Below are 26,044 nucleotides of genomic sequence, written 5' to 3'. Positions count from 1 at the left end.
ACAACAACAAAAAAAAAAAAATCAGAGAGACTGAAAGGAACACAGGTTGAAATAGATAGTCTAGGTTAAGACATAAAGGGCTTTAAAACTCCCAAGTTAATAGAATGGTGCACGGAGTACATAAATTGAAATAAAGAGGAAGATACAGACGGAAAGCCATGTAGTAATAATTTAAGGATTGTGGATCTTCCTGAGAAGGACAAAAGCCACAAAGTTAACCGGTTTCTGGAACAGCAAGGCTGTAGAAAAGTGGTGCCCTAAAAGTATGTCTCAATTCTTCTCTTTTGAAGGCATGTCAACCACCAGTCCACCACAAGGGCTGACCCACAGAGCACTAGTAGCTTGATTGTTGAATTAGTAGGACGGGCGCACCATACTTAAGAAGAGAATAATGAAAAGACCTAAGCTTGCTAACCACAGCTGACACCTCCAGAAGAGGAGGAAGATTTTCAAAGGCTTTAAAAAACAATTGCACAGCAGGAACATATACTAGATGCTCCTACTCACAGATAATTTTAGAATATTGCTGGAAAGAAAATCTTTTTTTTAACAGACTACCAGAAAGCATGGATTCAGGTGATGGATGTTGTAAGACAAAAGTATGACATCTCAGCATACCAAAACCTGGACTCGATCAGACAGGAAAAGAACAAAAGCCAGGATAGTGGAACAGAATTAGAGAACAGCATCTGCATGGGTTAGAATCCTGGGAGAAAGCATGCTCCAGATGGTGGCAGGAGAAGGTAGAAGTCCCTGACAATGAGAGTGATGCTCAGAAAGAGTGGCTTGAACAGGTTACTGGACTGAGCAGTGGTGTTGCACCATGATTCAAGTTGAAGTTCAGTCAAGTGATATTTGGTTGCTGGGACTCCCAGCCAGTGGTTAATCTGTGCCAGTGCGTGGCATCAGTGCTTACTTTAAGGGACTGGGTCTCTTTCCGGACCCTCCTGCGGGTTTTGCCTGTATTTGTTGAGGTGCTCACACAGGACTCCTGTTTAAATCATAGATGTCTTTCTAGGCTATTCTATTGAACTGTGCAAATTTTCACTTTTGATATCTGTTGCGTCTGCTTCTCGGGGTAGGCCACGTTAGCGCTGCGATAAGTACACACCCACACCTACTGCTCAGTCGGACGGAAAGACCTCGAGCAGTCTCCTTCCATTTATTTTGTAAACTCAGGCCACTCCTGGCCCGAGGGTGATGAGCGCCGGTAACACAACAGGACTGCTGACCTGCTACATCCCATCCCAACTCAGTCCTTGCAATAACTTATACACGATCTTCTGGCTGCACGCAAAGTCTTTGAGCCGCAGGCTGGGCGGAGGGCTGGACCGAAGACAGTATCTTGGATGCTGATTGCGAAAGGGGGATCCCTGAGGTGCTGCCATGGCTGACGCACTGAGGTAGATTGTCCTCTGTTGTTGTATGCCAGTCAGTTGACCCAGTGTCCACTCCGGAGGTTTCTCCCATACAGGGACAGTCTCCTTCCTCTGCTCCCTCGTCCTCCGGGGTTGGGTCTTGCTGGACCACCTCTACCTTCTTGAACCAAGAGATGTTCCGGGCCACGGTCTCCTGCTCCTTTGCGGCGTTACCATTGTTCCATCAATCTTCACCACTGTCCACACCCCTTGCTCGTACGGTTTCCTGAACTTCCACCCAGGTCTTAGGTCTTTCATGACCACTTAGTCCCATGGCCTGAGGTCATGGGACTTGGACCCACTTTTGTGGCTGGCCGCTGCATTCCTCTTTTCCCTAGGTGTGTGAGTTACATGGGCATCATAAGGGGGCGGCCCTCACCACAGGCACGCAAGGATCGTGTAACGACGAGGCCAATTAAGCATCAATGTCCATGGGGGCCTGTTGGGTGGTGCTGTGTGGCATGCTTCGATAGTCCCTACGGAACAATTGGAGGTGGTGTTCTGGGTCAGACTGCTCGGTCACCGCAATCTGAAGCATTATATGGAGTGTTCTCATAAATCTTTCAATTTCTCCATTGGCCTGGGGCCATTGGGGGATTGATGCAGCAATGGCGAACTCTGTGGTGTTTTAAGAAGTCACTGAATTCCCTGCCTTGAAACGTCAGTCCATTGTCAGTTTTAATTTCAGAGGGAAACCAAACATTGTGAACACCTTCTCCAAGATGGGGGCCACGTGTGTGATCGCAGTTGAGCTGAGGACTTTGACGATTGGGTATTTGGAGTAGGTATCCATCATGACTAGAGTGAATCTCCCACCCTGGAAGCTCCCAAAGTCGATGCTCACTTGCTCCCAGGGCGCATTGCACGATTGCTCAGTAATTTTTGGCGCAGGTCTGGAGTGCCGGCCACTTTGCATGCGGGACACCTCCAAACGACTTCTTTTGCCAGGTCTTCCAGCCCGGGGAACCATACCTTTTTCCGCATTGACTTCCTCTTTGTCGACCCCTTATGTCCTCCGTGGGCTAGCTGCATTACATGATACTGCAGGGCCGCTGGGATGACAATGCAGGATCCGCACAAGATGATTCCATCCTGGATCATGCTGAACTCATACCTCACTCTTCACATCTTCGTGAGGCACTCACAATCTTGTCCCGACAAATTGTTGCCATCCTAGAAAATTGTGCCATGTGCCCCTTTGGACGGCATTCCGCACCTTGGTGAGGACCGGGTCTGTTTCGGCTGCCTCCTTGATGCCAGACAGGGTCAGGGCTCAAAGGCATGCTGTAGACAAGATCATGTTGACATATGACTCCACTGCCTCCGCATCTGAATTGTCGACTTGGATTTCTGCAGGCACTGGGTGGCGGGAGAGTAAGTCAGACGGGTTTTTCGCTCCGGGTTAGTAAACAACCTCCATCATGTATTGTTGCAGCTCGATGGCCCACCACTCGATTCTGGGAGGGGGATGCGGGGCTGGTTCCCGGAACAGTGGGACAAGTGGTTGTTGATCGGGGATGACCTTGAAGGACTGGTCATTCACGTAAAGATTAAAGTGCTGGCATGCCCACTTGATCGCTAGTGCTTCTCGCTCAATCTGGGCGTATCGTGTCTCAGTCTGTGAGATCGCTTTGCTGACGAAAGATAGGGCTGCCTAATGCCCGGGCTCCTGTTCCAGCACTGCTCCAAGGCCCACCAACAGCTCAGTGCACTTGTGGTGAAGTATATCAGCGTTGTCGAGGATGGCATCCTTGATGGATTGGAATGCTGCTTCTTCAAGGTGACCCCAGTTCCACTTGGTGTCCATCCTGGTTAGAGCCCTCAGTGGTTCTGCGATGGTGGCCAGGTCTGGGTTGAATTGGCCAAAATACGGGGCCATCCCGAGGAAACTTCGTACCTCAGCCACAATTCTGGGCGGTGGCGCTTGTTTTGTCGCTTGGGATTTCCGGGGGTCAAACTGTATTACCTTCTGGTTGAATATATAGCTGAAGAAGTCTATTGTTGGTTAAAAGAACAGACACTTTTCTTAGTGTAGCATGATGCCATGGTCTTGGAGACTTCTCAAGGTGGCTTGGAGAGGTTTGTAGTGTTCAGCCGCCATGGCGGAATGTATGAGAAAATTGTCACTAACATTTAGAAAGCCTGGTAACCCTGATCGAGTCTCACGTATGTCAATTTGAAAAATCGTGTCCGCTGAGAAAATTCCAAAGTTGAAGCGCTTATAGTGGCCCAGCTCCAAGTGCATGCTGAAGGTGATTAAGAATCTGCTTTCTTCCCCCAGGACCAGTTGGTGATACCCTGCATTCTGGTTCAGCTTGGCAAACCATCGGGAGCCGTTGACGTCAGCCACTATCTTTTCCATGGTTGGGGTTATGTGGCTTTCTCTCCGGCTAGCTCGGTTTGAGAGCCGCATGTCAATGCATAGTCTTATCTTCCCCGACTCTTTTGGCTTCTCGACGATTACCATTGGAGAGACCCAGGGAGTCAGCAGGGAGACCTTTTCTATAAACTGTTGTTCTTCAAGTTTCTGCAGTTCATGCTCCACCACTGGTCGAAGGTGGAATGAGACCCAGCAGTGCCAGAGCGCTGTTGGTATTATTGTTGAGTTAATGTGTAATTTCACTGGGGATGCTTGATTCATCCCTGCCCTTCAATGAGGGTTGGGAACTGGTCGAGTAGGTCATTCATTTGGTTTGACATTACACTCCTCCCAAATGACACCAGGCCTAGGTCCTTCGCAGAGTGGCTGCTGATTAGCGTGTCTGATTCTTGATCAATGACATGGATCGTTGTCGTGGTCTTCTGACTGCACGGGTACCATCATCCGTCCACGTAGGGTTAGAGGTGACTGACTCCATACGTGAATATTTTGGTGTTGGGCAGCACTAGTTATGGCCTGGGCCGGAGGCGGTTGTATTGCTGTTTTCCCATGACATTTACGTGGGACATTGTGTCGATGACAGTTTTAGCATCTGACCCTGCTATGTGGACTGTGCATGTGAGGTGTGGCCTGCGGCCCCTCTTCAGTTCTCTTGTGAATGATATGAGGAATGTTTCTGCCTCTTCAGGCGATGAGTCTTCTACCCGGTAGGTAGACTGATAGGTGGTCTTCGAGTCATAGGAATGTGTACGTTTCGTACTTGACAATTGGCGTTCTACTTTCCTCAGTGGCTTATTGCCTCGGGAGTCTCTGCTTTGGGTTTTCTTTTGGCAGACCGAGGCAAAGTGGTTAGGAATTCCGCATTGAGAGTATGTTCAGCCTTGTGGGGGACAGGCGTTGATTGGATGTTTTTCCCGCCCACAGTATCCACACTTTTTCTTCTGGGGCTTGAATGGGAACCCTCTGGGGGCCCTTTCTCTCTCCTTCATCCTTACGGCATCTGCTCGCTCTGTCTTGAGGACTTTATTTTTATTGGATGTCCGTGCTAGTGCCAGGTCCATCTTGTCAGCCCTAGCGGCGGGCAGATCAAGATGTCATCCAGGCTTATTTTCGGTTGTCTTAGAATTAGGCCGCACAGTGTCTTGTTGCAACATCCCTGAATTAACTGGGCGTGGTTCTCTCTGAGCTGGTTATCAGCTGTGCAGGTGCTCGCTAACTCCTGTAGCCTGGCTTGGTGCAGTTTGAACCTCTCAAAGTCTGGATTTCATTGCGGATCAAAGTGAACACTGAGTGCTCTTACCGCGGCGTCATAAACAGCAGGTAGGCCTGTGTTTGGTAAGTGCTTGAATAGGAGGTACATTTCTTCCCCTGTGCAATGTAGGAGTATCAAGCTTTTTAAGGTACCATCGGTATTGTGTGCCTATGAAGTACTTTTGTCCAAACGCAGTATCCATGTTTTCCACCTGGGGAGGCAGCTGCAGGATCAGCCAGTTCAATGAATGGGGGTAGTACACCCATAAGTGCATGGTGTGTGACAACATGGCCGGGTGGTTGAGCTACATTCAGGGCATCCACCATTTTGAGGGTGTTATATGAATCCTATTCCTTTTGGTTTTCTTTGAGTGACTAGGGAGTGACTGCGTATGGCCCCGGTGTGTTGGGCGCTGGTCCGTATCCTTCCCTTGACAATGATTTATCTGTGCAATACTGTTCTTCCTTGAGGGTCCTTTTTGCAAAGTTCCTCTTATTTTTGTTTTAATTTTCTTATATTTTTGAGTGGCACTATGCTGGGTTTTGAGGGGAAAGCTTGTTTCCTTAGCCACTCCCTGTTTATTGACTTTATGAACAGGCACATGCGGTGTAGAAGTCAAGTTTGACCCAGTACCTCGCAGCTGATGCAGACGCTGCTGCGGTTTGCAGTGCCCCCCTGCCTCATGTACCGGCCAACTGCTGTATGCAAGGTAAGGACACGTGGAGGCATGGCAGTCTTCCCACAGCTGGCCTGCTGATGCGCTTGGCCACAGATCCCCAGATCTCTTTGGGGCATCTTGCCTGCCCTGCTAATCCGCGGGACCGCAACGGCAGTGCTGAGGGATGGGTGGACTGCCTCCCGCCCTCGTTGGCAGTGCTGTGCCTGCTTCTCGGGGTAGGCCACCTTCACGCTGCCGCCGCATACGGCTTCTGCACTTGAAATAAGTACACATCCACACCTAGTGCTCAATCAGGCGGAAAGATTTCGAGCGGTCTCCTTCCATTTATTTTATAACCTCTGGCCAAGCCTGGCCCAAGGGTGATGAGTGACTACATCTGGCGCGCCCGCCAGTAAGACAACTAGACTACTGACCTGCTACAATATCGGACATACTGAAGTTTTTATTTCAAATATAAAGCATGCCCTGTTGTTGCTTCCCCAGTGCAACTACAGTATCGCCACCCACAGCCAATTTTATATGCAGTGCCTCCAAGCAGAGACTGTGCTTCCTGCATGCACATGAACCTACCCCTTACACAAGCCACTAACAATGCTGCTGGGCTATGAGGCAGCACTGCAAGCTGCAGCATGCTCTTGAAAAGAGTGCTCTAGCAGGGAGTGGTGGGGCGTTCAGCAAAGGTCACAACACGCACCACAAGGCAGTTTAAGTCACAAAATGCTGCAACCCTCTCCTCTCGCAGCCTCTAGAACTTGGCACTCACAGCACTCAGCTGGCGTTCCACGCTCTTGGACCAAGTGCTCTTCTGCTTGCAGCCCCAACCCCTCCACCAGCCCGCTTCAGGGTCTGCAGGGGGTTTTGAAAGAGGTCTCAAGCTCCTCTTGGCCCAGGATGTGCAGTCAGCAGCCCAGTGGCTCATCACAGTAAAACTCAGAGCCCACCCGACTGAGGGGTCGTGGCTCCGCTTCATGCAGTCCACCACTTGAACACCACATTGTGCAGAACCAGTAAAACTACCAGGAACACGGAGACCAGCAGGCGCTGGCCGGAGGGCTCTCTTCTGGTCTTCCATAACTTTTTAAGTGCTTCTCCATGGGGACACACTATCAAACTAGGCACTCCGGTCAGGGGCTTGTCTCTTTAAACTGCTCCCCCTCTATTTTCAAGCACTATATGGCTTTCGAACCCCCACCCTCTTCTTCAGGGAACTCTTGAAAGGGGTTGTAAGGGGGGCTGGAGCTAAAGTGAGGCTTGCAGCCAGGGTGGCCCTGGGAGAGAAGGAGCACTCTGGGGAGCTAGGACACAGGAGAGTGAAAACAAAGATCATGCAGAACTCCTGAACAGGATGAGGCGCCAGCAAGCTAGACACTTAGGAGAACACTACTGGAGCTGAGCAAAAACTCACAGGACAAATGGAGCGTAAAATGCTTTGTAAATTGTACAGTAACCGGAGGGTCACTGTAGGGAGACGACTCTTCAGACCACGGAAAGTGGTTGATCGATGATGGAAAAAGGAATAGAACATCTTGCATGGATGTCATCAGATTTTCAACCGATTGACTGCTAAAGAGCGAACAAAAATTAATAATAGCAGGTAAGGTGTGGCGAAGACCATCTCTTTCTTACACACGACATTGAAATATGCATTGCCAGTCCCATATTGGGAGACTACATTAAATATCTCAGGGAAAGTAACTACCACAGATAGTAGGTTTAATTTTCTGTGCATTAGATATTGCTGCACAGCTTGGAAGCAACTCAGAAATAACCCATTGCCTTGTGTTCGGTACCAGCCAATGAAATGAAATGAAATACCAGCATTGTAAAGCACACAGCTACCTCCGGAGAGGTGTCCCGGCGCTGGGGCCGTCTGGAAGATTAAGCGAGCTATTGCCCAGAGTCACATGGTGCTGGGCTAACCTGCCGCTGGCAATCGAACCGTGAACCCCGTGGTCCGGAGTCAGGCACCCTGGCCGCTGCGCCACACCTCTTCCACAAGAGCACCCTTGCCAAGATCTGAAAAGGCATCTCTGTTGAGTGAAGAAAAGGGATGGACGAAAAGCCAATACTATCTCCTCAGAGAACTTACGCCAGGCGAGGTTGGCCTCGGGAATTTCCAATGATACCGCAGCCACCTAGGAGCCTTTTAATCCGGTCTCATTAATAAAAAGCCAATTACTGAGAAAAACTTGCCTTGTGAAAGAACAGCATCCTTGGAGGGCATGTTAAGGTGGTGAGCGGGAGCTAGGAAGCCCAACAGCCAAGATGTTGCCAATTTGGAAAGCCCAAAGATTGACACAGAACAAACACAGGAATTAACAAATGTTTGCATCAGGGAATACACTTGGGGTCTGTATCTCAGGGAACTCAAAACACTGTTACATAGATGGCTGCTGTGGTGCTTTTTTTGTATAATTTTTTAGAGTTCACAAGGGTTTAGATTTTATTTTACTTGACTGCAGTAGATATATTGTTATTGTGCTTGTATTTGTGTATTTATATTATGAGGTATGGTGTTATTTTGTACAGAGCACCATTGCTTTTAATGAATATCGTGGGTTATAGAACCTGGTACTAATTTAAATAAAAAGCAAATACTTCAAGATAATGATGCGAAGATGTTTAACAGTACAGAGTTGGTATTTGTGTTTTTTAGTTTCGGGAGAGCACACTTTACGTCGCGTGCGTGAACAAATGAAGCTTTAAATACAGTGTTAAAGCATAACATGGAAGCTAAAGTATTTGAAGATACATTCTTGTACTAAGTGCAGTAAAATGACAGACAGTGGAGGAGATGCTCAGATTGTCTGCTTGAAACATCTCCTTTCAAAGAGGTGGCCACATTGTCTTGGATTCACCTGTTAAAGGGATAGAATCCGGCAGGGAGTCATTCACCATACCTCTCCCATGGTCTCCAGCCTACATAATTAGGAATGAGGGTTTGTTTGTTTTGCAAAGCAGGAGTAAAAAAGGCACCCAAAAGTATGCTTCAAATCATACATTTTTGTGAACGTGTTGGTTGTATTATAATGGTTCACAAACAACTCCTCACAAAATGCCAAAACAGTCCAAAAAGGTTACAGAAACAGCTAAATTCTGATTAATTTAGTGCGGTGGAACAGTTTTGTGAAACCTGCAGTGAATCTATTCCTTGCATGAAACTGGACCACTTTCAAATAAACACATATTTAATAATAAAAGAGAAGGCCTGAGTTGTCCCTTCTTAATGCAGCTAATGTGGCATCACTAATCGATCAGTAATACCGGAGTCTGGCCCCCTGGCTCCACCAAAGCTTTCGACATGCCTGCGGACAGTGTGCATCTGAGAAGCAGAGACACGTTGTAAGAAATAAAGGTGTGTGAAAGAAAGAAACGAGATGAGGGGATAGGTGAGATTAAAGAAATTGTGCACTCCCATACAGGTCCTCTCACACACAAGTGCATAAACCCCATCACACACACACAAAAACACAAGCACCCAACCACAAGCCAACACAAACACACACAAGATGTAGCAAATGTGCACCCAGTCTTGTCCTGTTTGCATCCTTAAGAGGCTCTGCTCACCTGCCGAGATGTGTCGCGATGTCCCAAAGATGGAATACAGTAGCACAGGGTAGAAGGAGGAGTACAGTCCAAAGACTGCTGGCACACTGGCAAGGAGGGCATAAGCCAGACCTACAAATAAAAGGGAGAGCAGAAAACCCATTAATGCACATTCTTGAGACCAGGATTACATAGAGAGCAAGTCATCATAAAAGCAGGCGCGGTCGCTTAGCTTACAAATCTAAAGGAATACGAAGAGCCACCATTGAGACTGGCAATTTAACCAATATCAAAGCCTAGTTTAAGCTCGTAACTCAGCGCAGGCAAACTTCATGATAACTAAGAGAGGCAGATTTACTTCTGGTCGAGCAATGTTGGAGTGTGAGTTATAACTGAGAACATCTGACCACTCTGGTGCTAGGAGGGAAGTTAACATGCACCTAGATGACAGTGAAGCTAACACTGAGCTAAAAGTGCATGCAGATAAAGAGTAAACAATCCAGGAAATGGCACTGTGTTTAGACCAAGAACCCCACCACCTATTCTGCAGTCAGACAACTCTGTGTTGAATGGTATAAGGGGGTGGATGTGTCTGAAAAAAGACAGAAAATGACCACATAAATAATCCTGGACACTTCTCCTTTGGCAGCTCAATCAATTAATCAATCAGGGAAATGTAAGCGCACTACTCACCCACGAGGGTCTCAAGGCGCTGGAGGGGGAGGGGGGGGGGGAAGGTAGCAGTTCCGCTTAGTCTAAAAGCCAGGTCTTGAAGGTGTTCAGGGAGGGGGCGTGTCTAATGTTGATAGGGAGCTAGTTCCAGGTCTTGGCCGCGATGTAGGAGAAGGCTCTTACCCCTGTTCTTGCTCTGCAGATGCACAGGGTTTCGGCGAGGGAGAGGTTGGCGGAGCGGAGGTTTCTTTTGGGTACGAGGGCGGTGACTCTTTGGTTGAGGTATTGGGGTCCTGTGTTGTGTAGGCATTTGTAGGCGTGGGTGAGTATCTTGAAAGCGACTCTTCTCGACAAGGAGCCAGTGGAGGTTCCGTAGGTGTTGGCCGATGTGCTTGTGTCAGGGGATGCCGAGCACAAGTCTGGCTGTGGTGTTCTGTATCGTCTGGAGTATGCGGAGTAGGCACTTGTTGATGCCGGCGCAGAGGGCGTTTCCATAGTCCAGTCTGCTGGTTATGAGTTTGTGGATGACTGTCTTACTTGACTCGGGGGGGGGGGGGATTAAATTGAAGCAGCTGGAAGCTTCACTGTTGGACCCTTAGATGTGCATGTGAGAACAACAACATTGGACACTGGGAGGTGGAGGCAGAAGAGGGTGCAGAGGTGCACCGGAGCTGTTAAAGGGAGAAATGTGAGGAATGTGCTGAACCAGTGCGAGAACTGTACAGAGACTCAAAGTAAATCAAATAAGCCAATCATGGAAAACCAAACCATAAACACAATTTACACAGGGAGCACTTGCCCTTCGGCACTGATCAGCAGTGGCAAAGGGCCCAGAGCATCTAGATGAGCAACAAGCATTTGCAATACAATAGGTCTCGTATTTGTTAAAGTTATTGGGGTTGAAAATGACAATGTTTTTTATTTACTCATTTATTTTGCTCTCTGCCGTGGAGTAATATTATTTGCATAATGCTATTGTCATTGGTATAAAAAAGCAAAAGTTTAAAACATTGTCAACGCCAGCAGCTCTAACTTTAGCGAATGCACTTGTATAAGTATTCACACGAACCACAATTTAAATAGCACTTAGTGATTTTATATAATTGGTTAGCCCTACTCACCCCAGTGTGAGGTGTGGGAGCACTTTGCATCACATGCTCACATTGACAATAAATTACAAGTATGTAAATGAAATTCAGAATGTTACAATGAGAGTTTCAAGATGTATTAGTTAGTTTTCGCTGGTAAGAATTATATGTAACGTGAATGGCTGGTAGAAAAAGTAAGTCATGATTTAAAAAGTAACGCAGTGTCCAGTGTGGTCTGTACTAATAAAAGTTTATCTGTCAAAAATAGTAACCCACTTACTGGTCTACATAAAATGAAGCTCATCTGCATGTTATGGGATGTCCTTTGCGGGAGACATCTACTGTAACACAAATAGAAAAAAAGTATGTTGACTGAGTCTGCTTTTCATGACTCCACCCCTTTCGACCCTACCCTCTTTTGTAGCCACACCTAAACCCTAAAATTATGGTTTTCTGGTGTAAATAAAGTTTTTCCAGCACTAAAGCAAAATATGCTTTACCAAGCCACCTCATGCTGTACGCTCGACCTAGTTACTCTTTGCCTCGGTCCGCTGCAACCACTTCACAACCACTGGAGGACGCGCCTGTTCAATCCTGGCTACACGTAATTGGAAGACCCTACTGCTGCAACTGGAGTTGTGGTATTGGCATGTGGCGTGTGTACTGCAGAGGCGGAGGACAGCTTAAAGGAGAGTGAGGGCTGCCCTACTATGGAGAAAAAAAACTAACAGTGAAGTGGACACCACGTCCAGTAAAAAATAAAAACAAGGTCAAATCTCACAATTGTTTTAGCAGTTTAGAACTACCCGCTTTAAACTTTATTTCTATCTCATGGTTTAAGTATCAGGTTCCTAACCTACAATACAAAATACAATACATTTACAGCTTTTATTTTGTTAACGTTTGAGACAGGCAACTTCAGCACCACAGGGTCTACACAGACACATTAGTCTTGTTAACGTCGAAATATGTTAGCCCTCCAGTTATTGCTTCTCTCTGACACTCGGCACCGCTCTGTCCTCAACCGTGCTCTCGTTGCTCTTTGGTCTTTTTTGTTTTTTTTTTAAATATATGTTTATTAGCATTTTGTATCATTCAATAACAATACAATCAAAAGCAAGCACTTACATGAGACAAACTACGGCACAGCTTCCGTTGCACTGTCATCCCCTCTGTTACCCAATGGTATACTAACTGATTTATCGCTCCCCCTGCGACCCTTACGGAGTAGTCCCTTGTAAATCCACCGTCCAATGTCCACATGCTGGCAGACTAAGCATATAAGTTGCAGAGACTCCACTCAAAGGCTCCGTGGTGTAATCGATACAACTAATCCAAAAACTAACAACCCCTCCCCTCATCCACCACCCCCTACCCACACCCCCTCCGGCATGACTTATTGTCTGGATACATATCAAGGCACTCATGTCTTTTACTCTACACCATAGACTCTCCTAACACAGGACCACTGACAACCCATGTGTGATAGTGTCTTATCCCTCAGTGCTCTGCTGACTAGCCTCAGGGGAGGGCAGGTCCCGCACCACCTCCGTTTCAGAGGCCGCGTCTGTATCAGTGTCGGCGGACTTCAAAAGTTCCGCCAGTGTACCCCAGGCACGGGCCGATTCCAACGCCCTATCACTATGAGCACGGGTAGCCAACTGTACCCGAGCGACCGCTTCACAATCTGCCCACCGAATTATCTCCGCCCTCCACTTCTGCAATCTCGGACCCCGCTGCAACTTCCAATTAGCAGTAATTTCCCGCTTGGCCAAAACCAGTCCTAGGTTCATAAATTTACTGGTTATTTTATTCTTGGAAGTGTGAGGGAACCAGTGCAACAAGCACGGACTCATACCAAATTCGATCTCCCTGTCCGTAATAGTGCAGAGTAACGACCACACCTCCCACCAGTAAGCCCTAATCTGAGGGCAGCTCCATAGCATATGGCAGAAGTCAGCTCCCTCTACTCGGCATCGGGGACAGGGCGCCGTGAGTGTGTGAAAGTAGCGTTTAATCTTAACTGGGGTATGATAAGCCCGGTGTAAAATAAAAAAATTGGATCTGTTGGAAACAAGCATTTCTAGAACATTTCCAAGGGCGCTCGAGCAAGTCAGCCCACACTTTATCTGGTATGTCCCTATCGATATCCTCCTCCCAACGCCGTTTCAACCTGTCGAGGGGGACCAGCCGTTCGCAAGTCATTCGCCGATATAAACACGTGACCGCTTTAATGGTGCCCGCCGCCAGCACCACGTATTGGCAAGCCATAGATGTCTGCGGCTCCGATAACCCACCCTTCCACCGACGTTGAATAGCCGACACCAATGCCGCATGGAGCAGGTAGTCCCCACGCGGCAGACCATACCGCTCACAAATGGATTCCTAGGGCAACAGTACGCTATCTTCGTACAGATCCCCCACTGTCGTTAATCCCGCATCACACCACCCAGTCAGCGCCGACCAGTTGCACCCATGCGGCAGCTGTTGGCACATTAAAAGTGGGATCTCTGGCGCATAAGGACGGGCGATCCGCGCCCTCCGCTGGCTCCTATTCCAGCATAACCGAAAGGTCTGCACCTCAGCCGATAAATCCGCGGTACGGAGCGGTTGTTGTAAAATAATCCTGGCTAGGAGACAGGCGGGGATCCGCCATCCTGCGCCATCCCAAATTCCTCGAAACTCTCGAGCCACCGCCTGGGTCAACCACTGCAACTGAGCAGCTAGATAATAGGTCTCCAGATCTGGAACCGCCAATCCACCCTCACCCCGCTGTCTCATCAACTTATGTAGAGCAACCCGACGGTGGCCGGCATTCCATATGAACCCCGTGATCATCTGCTGGAGTCGTTTAAACAGCGACGCCGGAACCCAAACTGGAAGCGTCCTGAAATAATACAACAGCCTGGGGAGCGCCACCATCTTGAGAAGGGCCACCCTTCCCATCAGGGACAGCGGCAGTGACTGCCAGAAGTCCATACTACCTCGAAGACCACGCACAGCCCTGCCAACAATGCCCTCCACTAAGTCTTTGCGGTCATGATAGATCTCTCGTTGGTCTTTGGTGAGGGATGTTCTGGCCTTAAATGAATCTCGTTCCACTGCTACAGGTGGCGCTCTGGCGCCTGGTTCAGTCTCGTTGCCCGTGCAACGGGCGGGTGTCTACATCTCGCTGATGACAAATACAGCAGCTGAGATTACGGTGGCCGGTGAGGGACACTCATCGGATTGTAAGAGACAGCTGGCCAGTGTAGGGGGCTAGAAGAGTAGCGGCTACTAACGAGACTGACTGGGAAGACCTCAGCACGCACACACCGAAATTCTGGCACTCAGAACTGAGGCGCTCTCCTGCACAGAAACCTACAACAGAGTACCTCTTAATTCAGATACCCGGTTTCCAAAGAGACCATAACACACTCCCTTAGAAAAGAGACACCTGCATAGAGAGACCACCAGACAATCACCTTCTTACAAAGAGACACCCCTTATCAAACCCAGCTCAGAGACGACTAAGGCCTTCAAAGAACCCTTAGTAAATACACCTCATAAAAAACAGCTCAGTCAAGAAAGCCCCCACCCCAGCATTGATCTCCACAGCACAGTGAGACCCTCCCTAACAGACATAACCGAACAGTTTGAGACCAACACAGATCGTGCCCCAAAACACAAACACGACACCGCCTCTTAGAATTCTGAACGGAGATACCCACCTCCCCGCTCCAGTAGAGGAAAACCTCCCCGGGATCTGCAGTGGAGAAACAGTCAAAACCGGCAGCTCCCATTAAGAGAGATCAGGATACTCACTGCGGCGAACTGCCGAGAGGTTTACCCGAACACAGAGCACAGGGACGCATTTGTGATCATGCAGAGAGACATAGTGCACTGGTCAGAGAAAGAACCTGGTCCCAGGGCACTGACAATGGCCTGAGAAACAGACCCGGGTAACACTGGGAGAAAATGCCGAGCGACACCCCGGGGAATCCCCAGAGACCCCGGGGAATACACACGCAATCTGCACCATTGGGACTGTACTGGAAGAAACTGCACACCGAGACCTTAAGCAGTCCTGAAGAAAGCTCTCCTAGCGGGACATCGTCCAGGGCAATTCATTGTGACACTGGCAAAGTTAAAAAACACAAGAAGAAACCAGTGGTGCGCGCGCACCACAGAGGAGCGGGTTGCGTGGTAGCGAGGCGAACGCGTGCTGCTGCGCATAATAGACACCGATGGGAATGGACGGAGCAAAGGCGGGACATGCGCCCGCCTTTGCCCAATTGCGTGCCTTATTTTTTTGTTTTTGTTTAAAACACGCTAAAGCCAATGGCAGCCGGCAAAAGCAAAACCACACGCTCAAGCGTGTGGTCAGCTTTCAGAACCCCCTACATGAGGTCTCGCACTGCACGAGCAGTGCTAAGCACTGCAACGCTAGGCATGAGACCTTATAACGAAATCTACCACAGCATCACAAATACAGGTAGTAGAGGCAAAAAGATTTGGAAACCACGCCAAGACAGCTAGGTCTAACAATCTGGCTTGTATACAACTTTCTAAAATCCACTAAAACAACTTTCATGCCAGTCTTTTTAAGTTATTCTTAAAATCCTGCTTGTGTCATGATGTTTGCTTCACCAAGTCATCAATACGCCCACTCATCTCATCAATTCTGCCAATTATCTGATCTGACATGATTTGAAATGTGCCTGTCATTTGTTGAAGTAGCTTCTGTAGCACCACCGCCAGGTCCAGGACGCTTTTGGGATTGGTTTCAGCCATGTCTCAGGCCTCCGTTACTTTGAAGGGTGCTCCTTTAATGTGTGAGAGCATTGATGGAACACAAAGTGCAATTTTAGATCAGTGACGGAATGTTTACCCTGTTTACGTTATTGCCCTGGCATCTTCAATGTGGTTTTCTGCAATAAGAGCAGCAATTGCGGTTGTGATTAAATGTCACTCTGGGGAGGGGGCGCACACAAGGTGCAACTCTGCCTATTCTTAGGGGCCCCACATTTCCATTTTCTGCAGCCTAAACCCTTTGATGGTTTGTCAGAAGCACAGTTCTTGAGTGTTGGGCTGATAGAATCATAAGACCAATGTTTGCAACCTCAAGTGCATTGATTGCCTGATGATTCGATTGACAACTCTGCCAGTTTCTCATCGGCGGGGGCCTTTTCATTTATTTGCCATGATTAATAATGCAACCCTCTTGCTTCTTCTAGTACAGTCCTAGTGTGCTGGTGAGACACATCAACCACCAAGCTCCTTCAAGGCATTTTTGATTCTTAATGAGTGCACGCCTGCTTTCAGTCCTGGAATGATTGTCCAGGCAAGTTGTTGCTTCTCTTTGGAGTAGCGGGGGGTCCACAGGGCTGGAGGGCTAGATGGGCTGGCATTCTTCTATGAAGAACCTATCCAAGCAGCAGTCCCTGACCTTTGCTGGTCAAAAGGTCTTTTCACTCTCTGAAAAAGCCCTCCTCTGACTCAAGACAGCCTGGGCACAGCTACCGCAATAAACAGCACAGCTTTATATGTAGCAGAACTACAAGTTACCCAAGGAACTCTGCTGTGTCTGGAAGACAGCATAGGCGCAAGCTCCTACTCCAACAGCAGATAAGAGGTGCAGCAACAAGGCAGCTGACAGCAGCACTGGATGAATGTCCTCTGCCTGAAATGCTGTAAGGAACGGACAGTCATTCTGCTGCTCTAAGAAGGCCCAGCGGGGGAGCTCTTACTTGCCACTGTAGATCTACAGAAGGGAACCCCTAGCCAGTAGGCAGGAGGATGAAAGAGAGGAACAGGGCAGGGCATACTAGTAAACTTGCTCTAGATTCCAGAACATCGCTGAAACTAGCCCGGATATAATGCTTCCCATAGTGGACGAGGAATGCTGCACATACGGAGGCAAAGAAGAAACTGACCTGGCAATGCTGCTTCGCATAGTGGGCGAGGAGCGCTGCACATACAGAGGCAAAGAAGAAACCGGCATGGCAATGCTGCTTCACATAGCGGGCCAGGAGTGCAGCACATACAGAGGCAAAGAAGAAACCGACATGGCAATGCTGCTTCACATAGCGGGCCAGGAGTGCAGCACATACAGAGGCAAAGAAGAAACCGACATGGCAATGCTGCTTCACATAGTGGACGAGGAGTGCAGCACATACTGAGGCAAAGAAGAAACCGGCATGGCGATGCTGCTTCACAGAGTGGGCGAGGAGTGCAGCACATACTGAGGCAAAGAAGAAACCGGCATGGCGATGCTGCTTCACAGAGGGGACGAGGAATGCTGCACATTCTGAGGCAAGAAGAAACCGGCACAGCAATGCTGCTTCGCATAATGGATGAGGAGTACTGCACATAATGAGGCAAAGATGAAACCGTCATGGCAATGCTGCTTCATATAGTGGACGAGGAGTGATGCACATACTGAGGCAAAGAAAAAACCGTCACGGCAATGCTGCTTCACATGGTGGGTGAGGTGCGCTGCACATACTGAGGCTAAGAAGAAACCAGCATGGCGATGCTGCTTCGCATAGTGGATTCGAGAGTGCAGCACATATGGAGGCAAAGAAGAAACCGGCATGGCAATGCTGCTTCGTATAGTGGGAGAGGAATGCTGCACATACTGAGGCAAAGAAAAAACCGGCATGGTAATGCTTCTTCACAGAGTGGGCGAGGTGTGCTGCACATACTGAGGCAAAGAAGAAATCGGCATGGCAATGCAGCTTCACATAGTGGACAAGGAGTGCTGCACATACTGAGGCTAAGAAGAAATCGGCATGGCAATGCTGCTTCGTATAGTGGGAGAGGAATGCTGCACATACTGAGGCAAAGAAAAAACCGGCATGGCGATGCTGCTTCGTATAGTGGGAGAGGAGCGCTGCACATACTGAGGCTAAGAAGAAACCAGCATGGCGATGCTGCTTCGCATAGTGGGTGAGGAGTGCTGCACATACTGAGGCAAAGAAGAAACTGACACGACAACAGTACTTTACAATTGGAAAACAAAGGTAAATGAGGTTTCAATAAGAGCTTTACACATGGATGGAAATGTAGAAATTGGCTTCAAAATGTTTCTTCAACTATGGAGTAAAAGTGCAACTGAATCATCAATGGTGCTTGTGTGCTGTGTTGGCCAAAGGTACAATACATAATTGGTGCAGAGAGAAGCTGCCATGACAAGGAGCGCATGACATACTGAAGGAATCCTTGAACTTGCACAGTCATTCTATGGCAAGATGAACACTGACAACATGGTATTGTCTGTAACTTCTTATATGACTAATACAAAACTCTGCCATCAGACCTAGAGCCCGCACCCACTCCCTCTGACCATGTCAGAAACATCATTGACAACAAGATCACCATGGAATCACAGATCAATCCCATCTGCCCCACCTGCTTCCTTACGGTCACATGCTACATACAATCTTCAAGTGGCTACCCCTACACATGAGACGCACCGTGACACAGGCCCTTATCACCAGCCAACTGGACTACGGCATCGCCCTCTACATAGGAATCGCTGTACACCTCCTACAGAGACTTCAGACCATACAGAACACCACAGCCAGACTCATCCTCTGCCTTCCCCAACAAACCCATATCACATCTCACCACAGGCAACTTCACTGGCTCCCCATACAGAAGAGATGCCAATTCAAGATGCTGATCCACGCACACAAGCCCCTACACAACAAAGGACCTGCTTAGATTAACCACCGCCTGAACTTCCACCAACCATTGAGAAGACTACGCTCCGCCTTCCTTTCACTTGCCCTTACTTCTCACATCTACTGAAGCAGAAGTGGAAGACGCTCCTTCTCCCACATCGCAGCAAAGACCTGGAACAACCTCCCCACACACCTCCGGACCATCACCTCACTTCCAGAATTCTCAATGGCCCTCAAGACCTGGCCGTACGAATAAGCCCCCAGACCTGCAAGTGCCTGGATAGCCTATTGGGTGTTTAACCACACCTCAAGGTTGATCGAAAGGTCGAGGGCTGTAAGATCAGTAGCTGGAGGTAACAGGCAACCTGCATCTGTCCTTGCATCTTAAGCATCCACCTGGGCCCTTGGTCATCTGGCGATGGACAATGACATGCCCATAAAGAGCCCTCGCCTACCTGTGTATATTAAGCAGGACAACTATTCTCTTTCAGCAGCACAGCTGGGAGGCTAAGTTATTGAGAATCCTGGCACCCTGGAACATGCGAGCACCATTCAGATACATCTTTTATGCACTTGGTCCTATGATGATGGCACACTAGCAAATAATAGAATTGACATGAAAAACAGTGTAAAAAGTACAGGACACGTAGAAACATACCTTGTGGAAGCTGCATTATTCCAACACTGAGGCCAGACATGATGTCTCCGAGGAGCCATTCCTTGACGCGGTACCGTGGGAGCCAGTGCAGGACCGGGATGAACTTCAGCAGTAGGGATTTGGCAATAGGTCCCGAACATCTGGAAGGCGTGAAGGTAATGGTGAACGTTACCAGCTACTGGAGCAGGACGCATTTCAATTTATGTGTGTTTGGTTTTGTACAAAAGAGTAGGTGTGAGAGGAAACGTAAAGGTGCAGGACGTTCTATTGGAGGTCAGCAAGAAGTTCAAAGGACAGACATCATGGAGCTGCACATAGAGGAAGAGGAGTAACAAGAACAAGCTCAGACCGGGAGTGCAAGGGGGGGGGGAAGCAGATTGCAAGGAACAACACTGCGGGTAGATTTGAATAAGACTAGAACAGATGCAGAAGTATACAGGAGGGCATTGAAGACCAAGAGGAGGGAATGATAAACACTGAAACCTAGGGATGAAACTGGGATCAGAATTGAATAAGATCAAGAAAGGAGTAGCAGAGCAAGCAGTAAGACCCAGAACAGCAAACCAGAAAGAACTGGAAAGAGATTGTACAGCACTGAGCTGGCTGGGAGTGCAAAAGACACCACAGAGAACGGGAGATACTTTGGAGAGGGAGTGAATAGGACATGAGGATGTACAAGTGGTGTCATTCTAGCGCTAACATGACATAATATGACAATCACACAGTTACGAGACCACCTCTGAGGAGGAATGGAGGTGGAGACCCTAAAAGGCATGTCAGGGAGACCCTGGGCACTCGAGTCTCATACATTTATGTAGGCCATGAACAGGGGACCCTTGGCAGGTGAACAGAGGGTGGTGCCGCATTAGTACACGTGACCGAGAGATGCCCTCACGATAAATAAACTTTTAATCCGTGATCAGGTTAAATCTGTTGGTCTCACGATCTCCCTGATATAGGAACGATGCAGTGGTGACCACTGATGATCGGACAATGGCCTAAGAGCAGGAGTCTTCTGGCCAACAGGAAGGGTTCACCTCAATAACGCAGAACTCTAGAGTTCAGAGTAGAAAGTTTGAGCTGGGGAACATATTCTTTACAAATTTGTGAATAACTGATGAGCAGTCAGACAGCAGTGCCTCTGGGCACTAGGAAGGAGGGAGACCAATCAACTCTTATTTTTTTATTTATTATAGCGCAGACATAGCCCGAAGGCACCAGAGCGCTTTACAATTGTGGAAGGATACATGGGTTACAGCGCGTTACAGTTACAGTCAATAAATTTAGATGTGTACAGGAGTTACCAGATGAGACAATTACAGCAGTTGGTCAAAGGTCGCACATAGTTAAAGCATCGATTTAGATTTTGGGGGTCACATAACAAAGGTAGTACAGATACTGGTGGAGAGAGTACTTACAAATGGTCGAAGGTGATTAACCCAGGTGCCTGTCAAACAGGAGGAGCCGGAGGTCCTTTTTGAAGGTGATTAGACAGGTGGTTAGGTGAAGGGAGGGAGGCCGAGAGTTCCAGATTCTTGTGGCCCTACCAGAGAATGACTGGCTCATGTATCGTTCGACTGAAGGTGGGGGGTTCCAGGAGTAGGGATGGGCGATTCTGGAATCTCTATTTGCTCCAAAGAGTTTCACTTTCTCGTTTAGACAGGACTTTGACTGTCCAGGTGGCTCATGTTTGCTTGTTTGATGTGCAGCAGCTGGAGGTGAACACATTTCAGGCACAAGTTAGAGGTTGGTTCTCCCTTGCTCATTCCAGTTCATTGGCCTAGTTTAACGGACGAGCAACCACAACCTCTACAGCTAGTGATGAACTTGGACAGGATGATAAACCACGGGTTCTGCAGTCATGAGGTCCTGAATCATAAGTGACCCCACCATCAAAACTATAACCCGCGGTCAGGGGGAGGTGGTTGGTGGAAGTTTAAGTCATCCAAAATAACAAGCGGCTTAAAACCCTGAAAATAGCGCAGGAGTGCCACCCTGTGGAAAGAAAGGAAATCGTGCTCTCGTACAGAAAATTTACTATGCGAGAAAGTCAAAATAAGCATTGGCATAGCCAATAGGTCTCGCCTTTGGGACCTTATAAGTGTTTAGCCATGCAACAGTTGCATAACTAAATACTTATAAGGTCCCAAAAGCGAGACCTATTGGCTATGCCAATGCTTGTTTCTATTTATTACTGCTCTGTAATAATGGCGGCACCCGTGCTTTAGCTTAAACATCTTAAGCTAAAGTCGGGTGCCGAGATTGCTTCAAAAGTAAAGAATTGTCTATTTCTTTACTTTTGAAGCAATCTCAGCACCCGACTTTAGCCTAAGATGTTTAAGCTAATGCATGGGTGCCACCATTACTACATAGAAGTAATAAACCGAAAAAAACAAGCATTGGCTCACGGAGAACATCAAAGCGGCCGCGAAAGTGAAAGTAAGCGCGGCGCCCGCGTACATGCACTGTAGCTCTAGGCAAGCCATGGTAGCACTTTTTTGAGCCCTCACAAAAAGTCTCGCCAGACCAGCGCATGAGCTGGGTCAGGCGAGACCTAAACAAGATATACCAGGCTCAATCAGGTCGAAAGTAATGTCGCTCCCCATAATACAAATTAGCTTCTTTTTTATCCTAAAAAAGCAAATGAAGAGTCTAAAATCATCCCCTTTATTACAGCATACAACAGAGAGCACAATGAGACACGCCAGATAATATGTAGTAGGACTTGGAGACTATTAAAATTGCGGCGCCAAAATGGACAGTAGACCTCAGATTAACTTTCAAAGGTCAAAATCACTCTGGGATAAACTTACATCGAGTCACCACTCGAAATAGGAACACACGCCAGGTGGTCCCAACCTACGAAAAGATTTTAAAAAGGCACTACTTTTAAATCTTGTAAAGTGGGTATATTCTATACTACGTACGAACGCAATTGTGAAATTGATGAAGAAGATCACTAAATGTCCGACGTAAAACTGAGTTTGTCGTCTACGTCATTATCTGTCTTTGCTCAAACAAATACACCGGAAGGACAATCTTTCCAATCCTCAACCATACCCTTGAGCACTTAAGAACAGTGTGCAGTAAGAACAAAGATTATCCTGCAACCAGCCATTTTGAGATGTTTCATCTAAATCAATTACATTAGATCACATAGCAGAACACTAGCATTGAGACGATTTCAATCCAAGGCCTGATTTACTAAGGGTTTGCGTCGTCCTTGCGTCAGGTAAAGTGACCCAAGACAAATGCAAGACTAAGTCAGATTTACCCAGGGCGTGGCCGTGCCGGCGACTAAGATGGCCGCCTGGCTTTGAAGCTCCGATGGGCTGGCTGACGAGGGTTATGAACCCGAAACCGGTCCCAGGATGCTTGTTTCCGGTCCAGGGAAGACATGGCTTGGCAGTTCGGGCTGGACTGTTCCCATGAGGCACAGGGTCAGACTGATTTGCATATGGCCATGTCTGAACTGGGGTGGTGGAGTGAGCTAAAGAATGATGGTGGATTAAACCCAGATCAGTTGACTGGGGGTGAGTGTTTGATTTGCTCTAACGCTCCGTCCATCATCCCCTTTGGTATCGCTTTGTTCGCCCTAAGTTGGCAGGGTATGCCCAGACGTGGGTCCCTTGCTCACTTTGCCACTGGATTCAAGATAGCCTGGCTGACGAGGGTTATGAATCCGAAACCGGTCCCAGGATGCTTGTTTCCGGTTCAGGGAAGACATGGTTTGGCAGTTCGGGCTGGACTGTTCCCTGAGGCATAGGGTCAAGACTGATTTGCATATGGCCATGTCTGAACTGGGGTGGTGGAGTGAGCTAAAGAATGATGGTGGATTAAACCCAGATCAGTTGACTGGGGGCGAGTGTTTGATTTGCTCAAGCGCTCCGTCCATCATCCCCTTTGGTATCGCTTTCTACGCTGCTGTATGGCACTGTAGTGAATGTGCACTTAGTTGGCACTGACTGGAAGGTCATTCCCATATCCTGCTGCCTGCCCTGTTCCCCTGCGACATGGGACGTAAAGACCCTAAGCAAAAAACGCTCCCAATTGAAAAGATAGTTGAATGTGCCCCGTCACACAGCTCCAACATGGCGGACAACGCACTAAGCGCAGAACACGCGGATGGCTCCTCGGAGGGGTCTGCCTCTCTGCTTCAGGAAATGAGGGCAGGCTTTAAGGCTCTGGAACATATTGCGGAAAATACTTCCTGCAATACCCATGGACTTAAGGGAGACCTTGGTGTCAGTGCTATTTTCCTCAAGATTGGACTATTGCAACATCCTCTTTTCCAGTGCTCAGAGGCGCAGCATTAACAAACTTCAGACTGCTCAGAATGCAGCAGCGAGAATGCTGTTGGGCATTCCTAAATTTGATTCAGTCTCCACAGCTCTAGTCCAAATCTACTGGCTACCTGTAGCCAAGAGGATTCCATTTAAATCACTATGTATCGTTTTTAAACCTCTTAACATGAGGCCTACACAGCTGAAGAAGTTTTTACAGCCGTACACTCCAACCAGAGCCCTTAGATCTGCTGAACCGGGAAATGTAATTGTTCCTAGAGTCAACAAGGCTAGATGGGGAGGAAAGAGTTTCTCGGCTACAACTGCCAGCCTATGAAACTATTTGCCTACCGTGTTGAAGAAAGAATCCAGTCTCCTCAAATTTAGAAAGGGCCTAAAAACGTGGCTGTTTACAGTGTAAATTCACCCCTATGTTCCACTCTGCTCAGTATCTATCAAAGGCAGCGCCTAGACACCCCAGGGTATTTGTCACGCTTTACAAATTCCTCCTCCTCCTCATCATCATCATGTAACAAGGAGAAATATGTTTATTTTTCCTTGTTATTTCCTCTTTCAACGTGTGTTGCAAATGCCTCAAAGGATTGTTTTTGTGGAAGAAGGTGCACCTTCCTGCACAAAAACAATCATGCCCATAGCGCAGGCGCCCTTGCCCCATGTCACACGGGTGCCTGCATTGGTGCCTGGCAGCACTCCAAGCATCAGCACACTGAGGGCGCAGGGGCGCCTCATATATTCGTAGATATGACGCATTCCTACTCCCTCCCTATCACGCAGCGTAGCAAGTGGTCTTGCTGCACCGTGTGACCTTCAAGAAAATCTGTGCTCCACTATATACTGGAGCTCGATGCTGTAGTGCCACATAGCTTGAACATGAGTGAGAAAACTCCAGATTGCTTGGGTGGGGGCAGCTAGTGGTGTCCAGTCCTGCCTTGCATTTAAAGGGTATCCCACAACTGAGGCAGGCCCACGGTCTCGAGGAGGGTTCTCACGGCTGGAGACTTACAGCATTAGGAAACCTTACAAAACAATACAAGAGAAGTCACCAGCAGCAAAGTGACAACACTGTAAAGTAAAAAAATAAAAAAAGACCCTATACTGTCGAAAAGCAACAACACGAGACAGGAAAGGAGGACAAAGAGGGCCAGTGGAATGCTACCAGGGTCGCCGGTAGATGCAGAAATCTGGCCAGAATAGATTGCTCAACGACGAAATTTCTGCTGCCCTTCCTGTAATCCATGACCCTACTACAGAATGGCCATACTCCCATGACTGTGGTGTTTTTACTTGTTCTTGAAACAAACCGTGCCTTAGAATGCGCTGGACGTAGAGCCTCTGGAAGCAACATTGGAGGTGTACCCCAAGATATTGAACATGGGGGTGTTGCTTGAGACAGCATCAAAGTTATGAGTGAACCAGGAAGTTCTGAATAGGATAACATGGAGGCACAGCTAGAGATGTTGAAAACAAAGATTTAAAACACAACAAAGAACCTGGACGTCAAAGCCTTCAGGGATGACCAGGGGTGAATTCCAAGGCAAAGGAGGGAAGAGGCCAGCCACTCCTCCCGAATGTTTACGCCCGACCACTTTCAAATGTCACCAGCTGCCACCGATGTTAACCAGTGTTCAACAAACTCCCGAGCTCAGCCGTGTTTCATGTTTAGTCTGACACAGAGTGGCAGGCTCTTGGGCCCAAAATGTAACCACACGCGGACCCTGTTCAACAAGTTCCAGGCTAAACTCGGTTTAGCGTTTATTTTAGCAGCTTATAGCAGGTTCCTTGGCCAAACCCTATAAAACCTCCCTAGTCAGGCAACAGGTTTGAGTCCAGCTGTGCACCAGGGATATCGGACAAGAACGTTGCTGTGTATTCTGTGGCCTTCACAGGCTTTCCACCGAGACTGCAGGCTTGTTATCCAGAAAGAACAGCAGGGACTTATTAGTCTGAAAACAATTATGCCAAGGTGACCCACCTTTGAAATTCAGAATTAAGCAGATTATTCACTAATCTGCTATACATTGCATATAGTGTTTAGAGATAGCACAAAAAGGGTATTAGGACTATGAAATGTAATAACCAGGTTACAATTTTTCTTGTCGTTTCATTAATTAATTGTTTTGCAGCGTTACAGTTTGTTTTCGGTGTCATGAAAATCATTTTATATGCACTAGGTTAGGATTTTAAAATACATACATTAAATGCATATTCTGTTTCCTAGTGCTTTTTTGTGCGCTATTGCTTTAGGAAAGAGGGTTTGGTGTCCACTATTGGTCCTGGCCCATCTTAAGGGGCTGATCATTAGCAGAACAACTTCTTGGACAAACATTGCTCAGTGGGTTGTGTATTGGTTGCAATCCAACTAGTTTTCGGATTGACACAC

The 26,044-nt window shown here is 47.9% G+C and overlaps 1 protein-coding gene across 1 annotated transcript in view; it reads right to left on the bottom strand.

Moving 5' to 3' along the window:
* Positions 1–26,044, bottom strand: part of LOC146797362 (solute carrier family 26 member 6-like) — a 230,667-nt gene that overhangs the window by 150,529 nt on the left and 54,094 nt on the right. The window contains exons 3-4 of the mRNA XM_085627593.1: positions 19,361–19,500; positions 9,297–9,407 (exon numbers count right to left, since the gene is read on the bottom strand). Coding sequence (XP_085483719.1) covers positions 9,297–9,407; positions 19,361–19,500 — 251 coding nt within the window. The remainder of the gene's footprint in view (positions 1–9,296; positions 9,408–19,360; positions 19,501–26,044) is intronic.

This window comes from Triturus cristatus, chromosome 9 (assembly GCF_964204655.1).
Source record: "Triturus cristatus chromosome 9, aTriCri1.1, whole genome shotgun sequence".
Lineage (NCBI taxonomy): Eukaryota > Metazoa > Chordata > Amphibia > Caudata > Salamandridae > Triturus > Triturus cristatus.
This window is presented reverse-complemented; position numbering and strand designations above follow the sequence as displayed.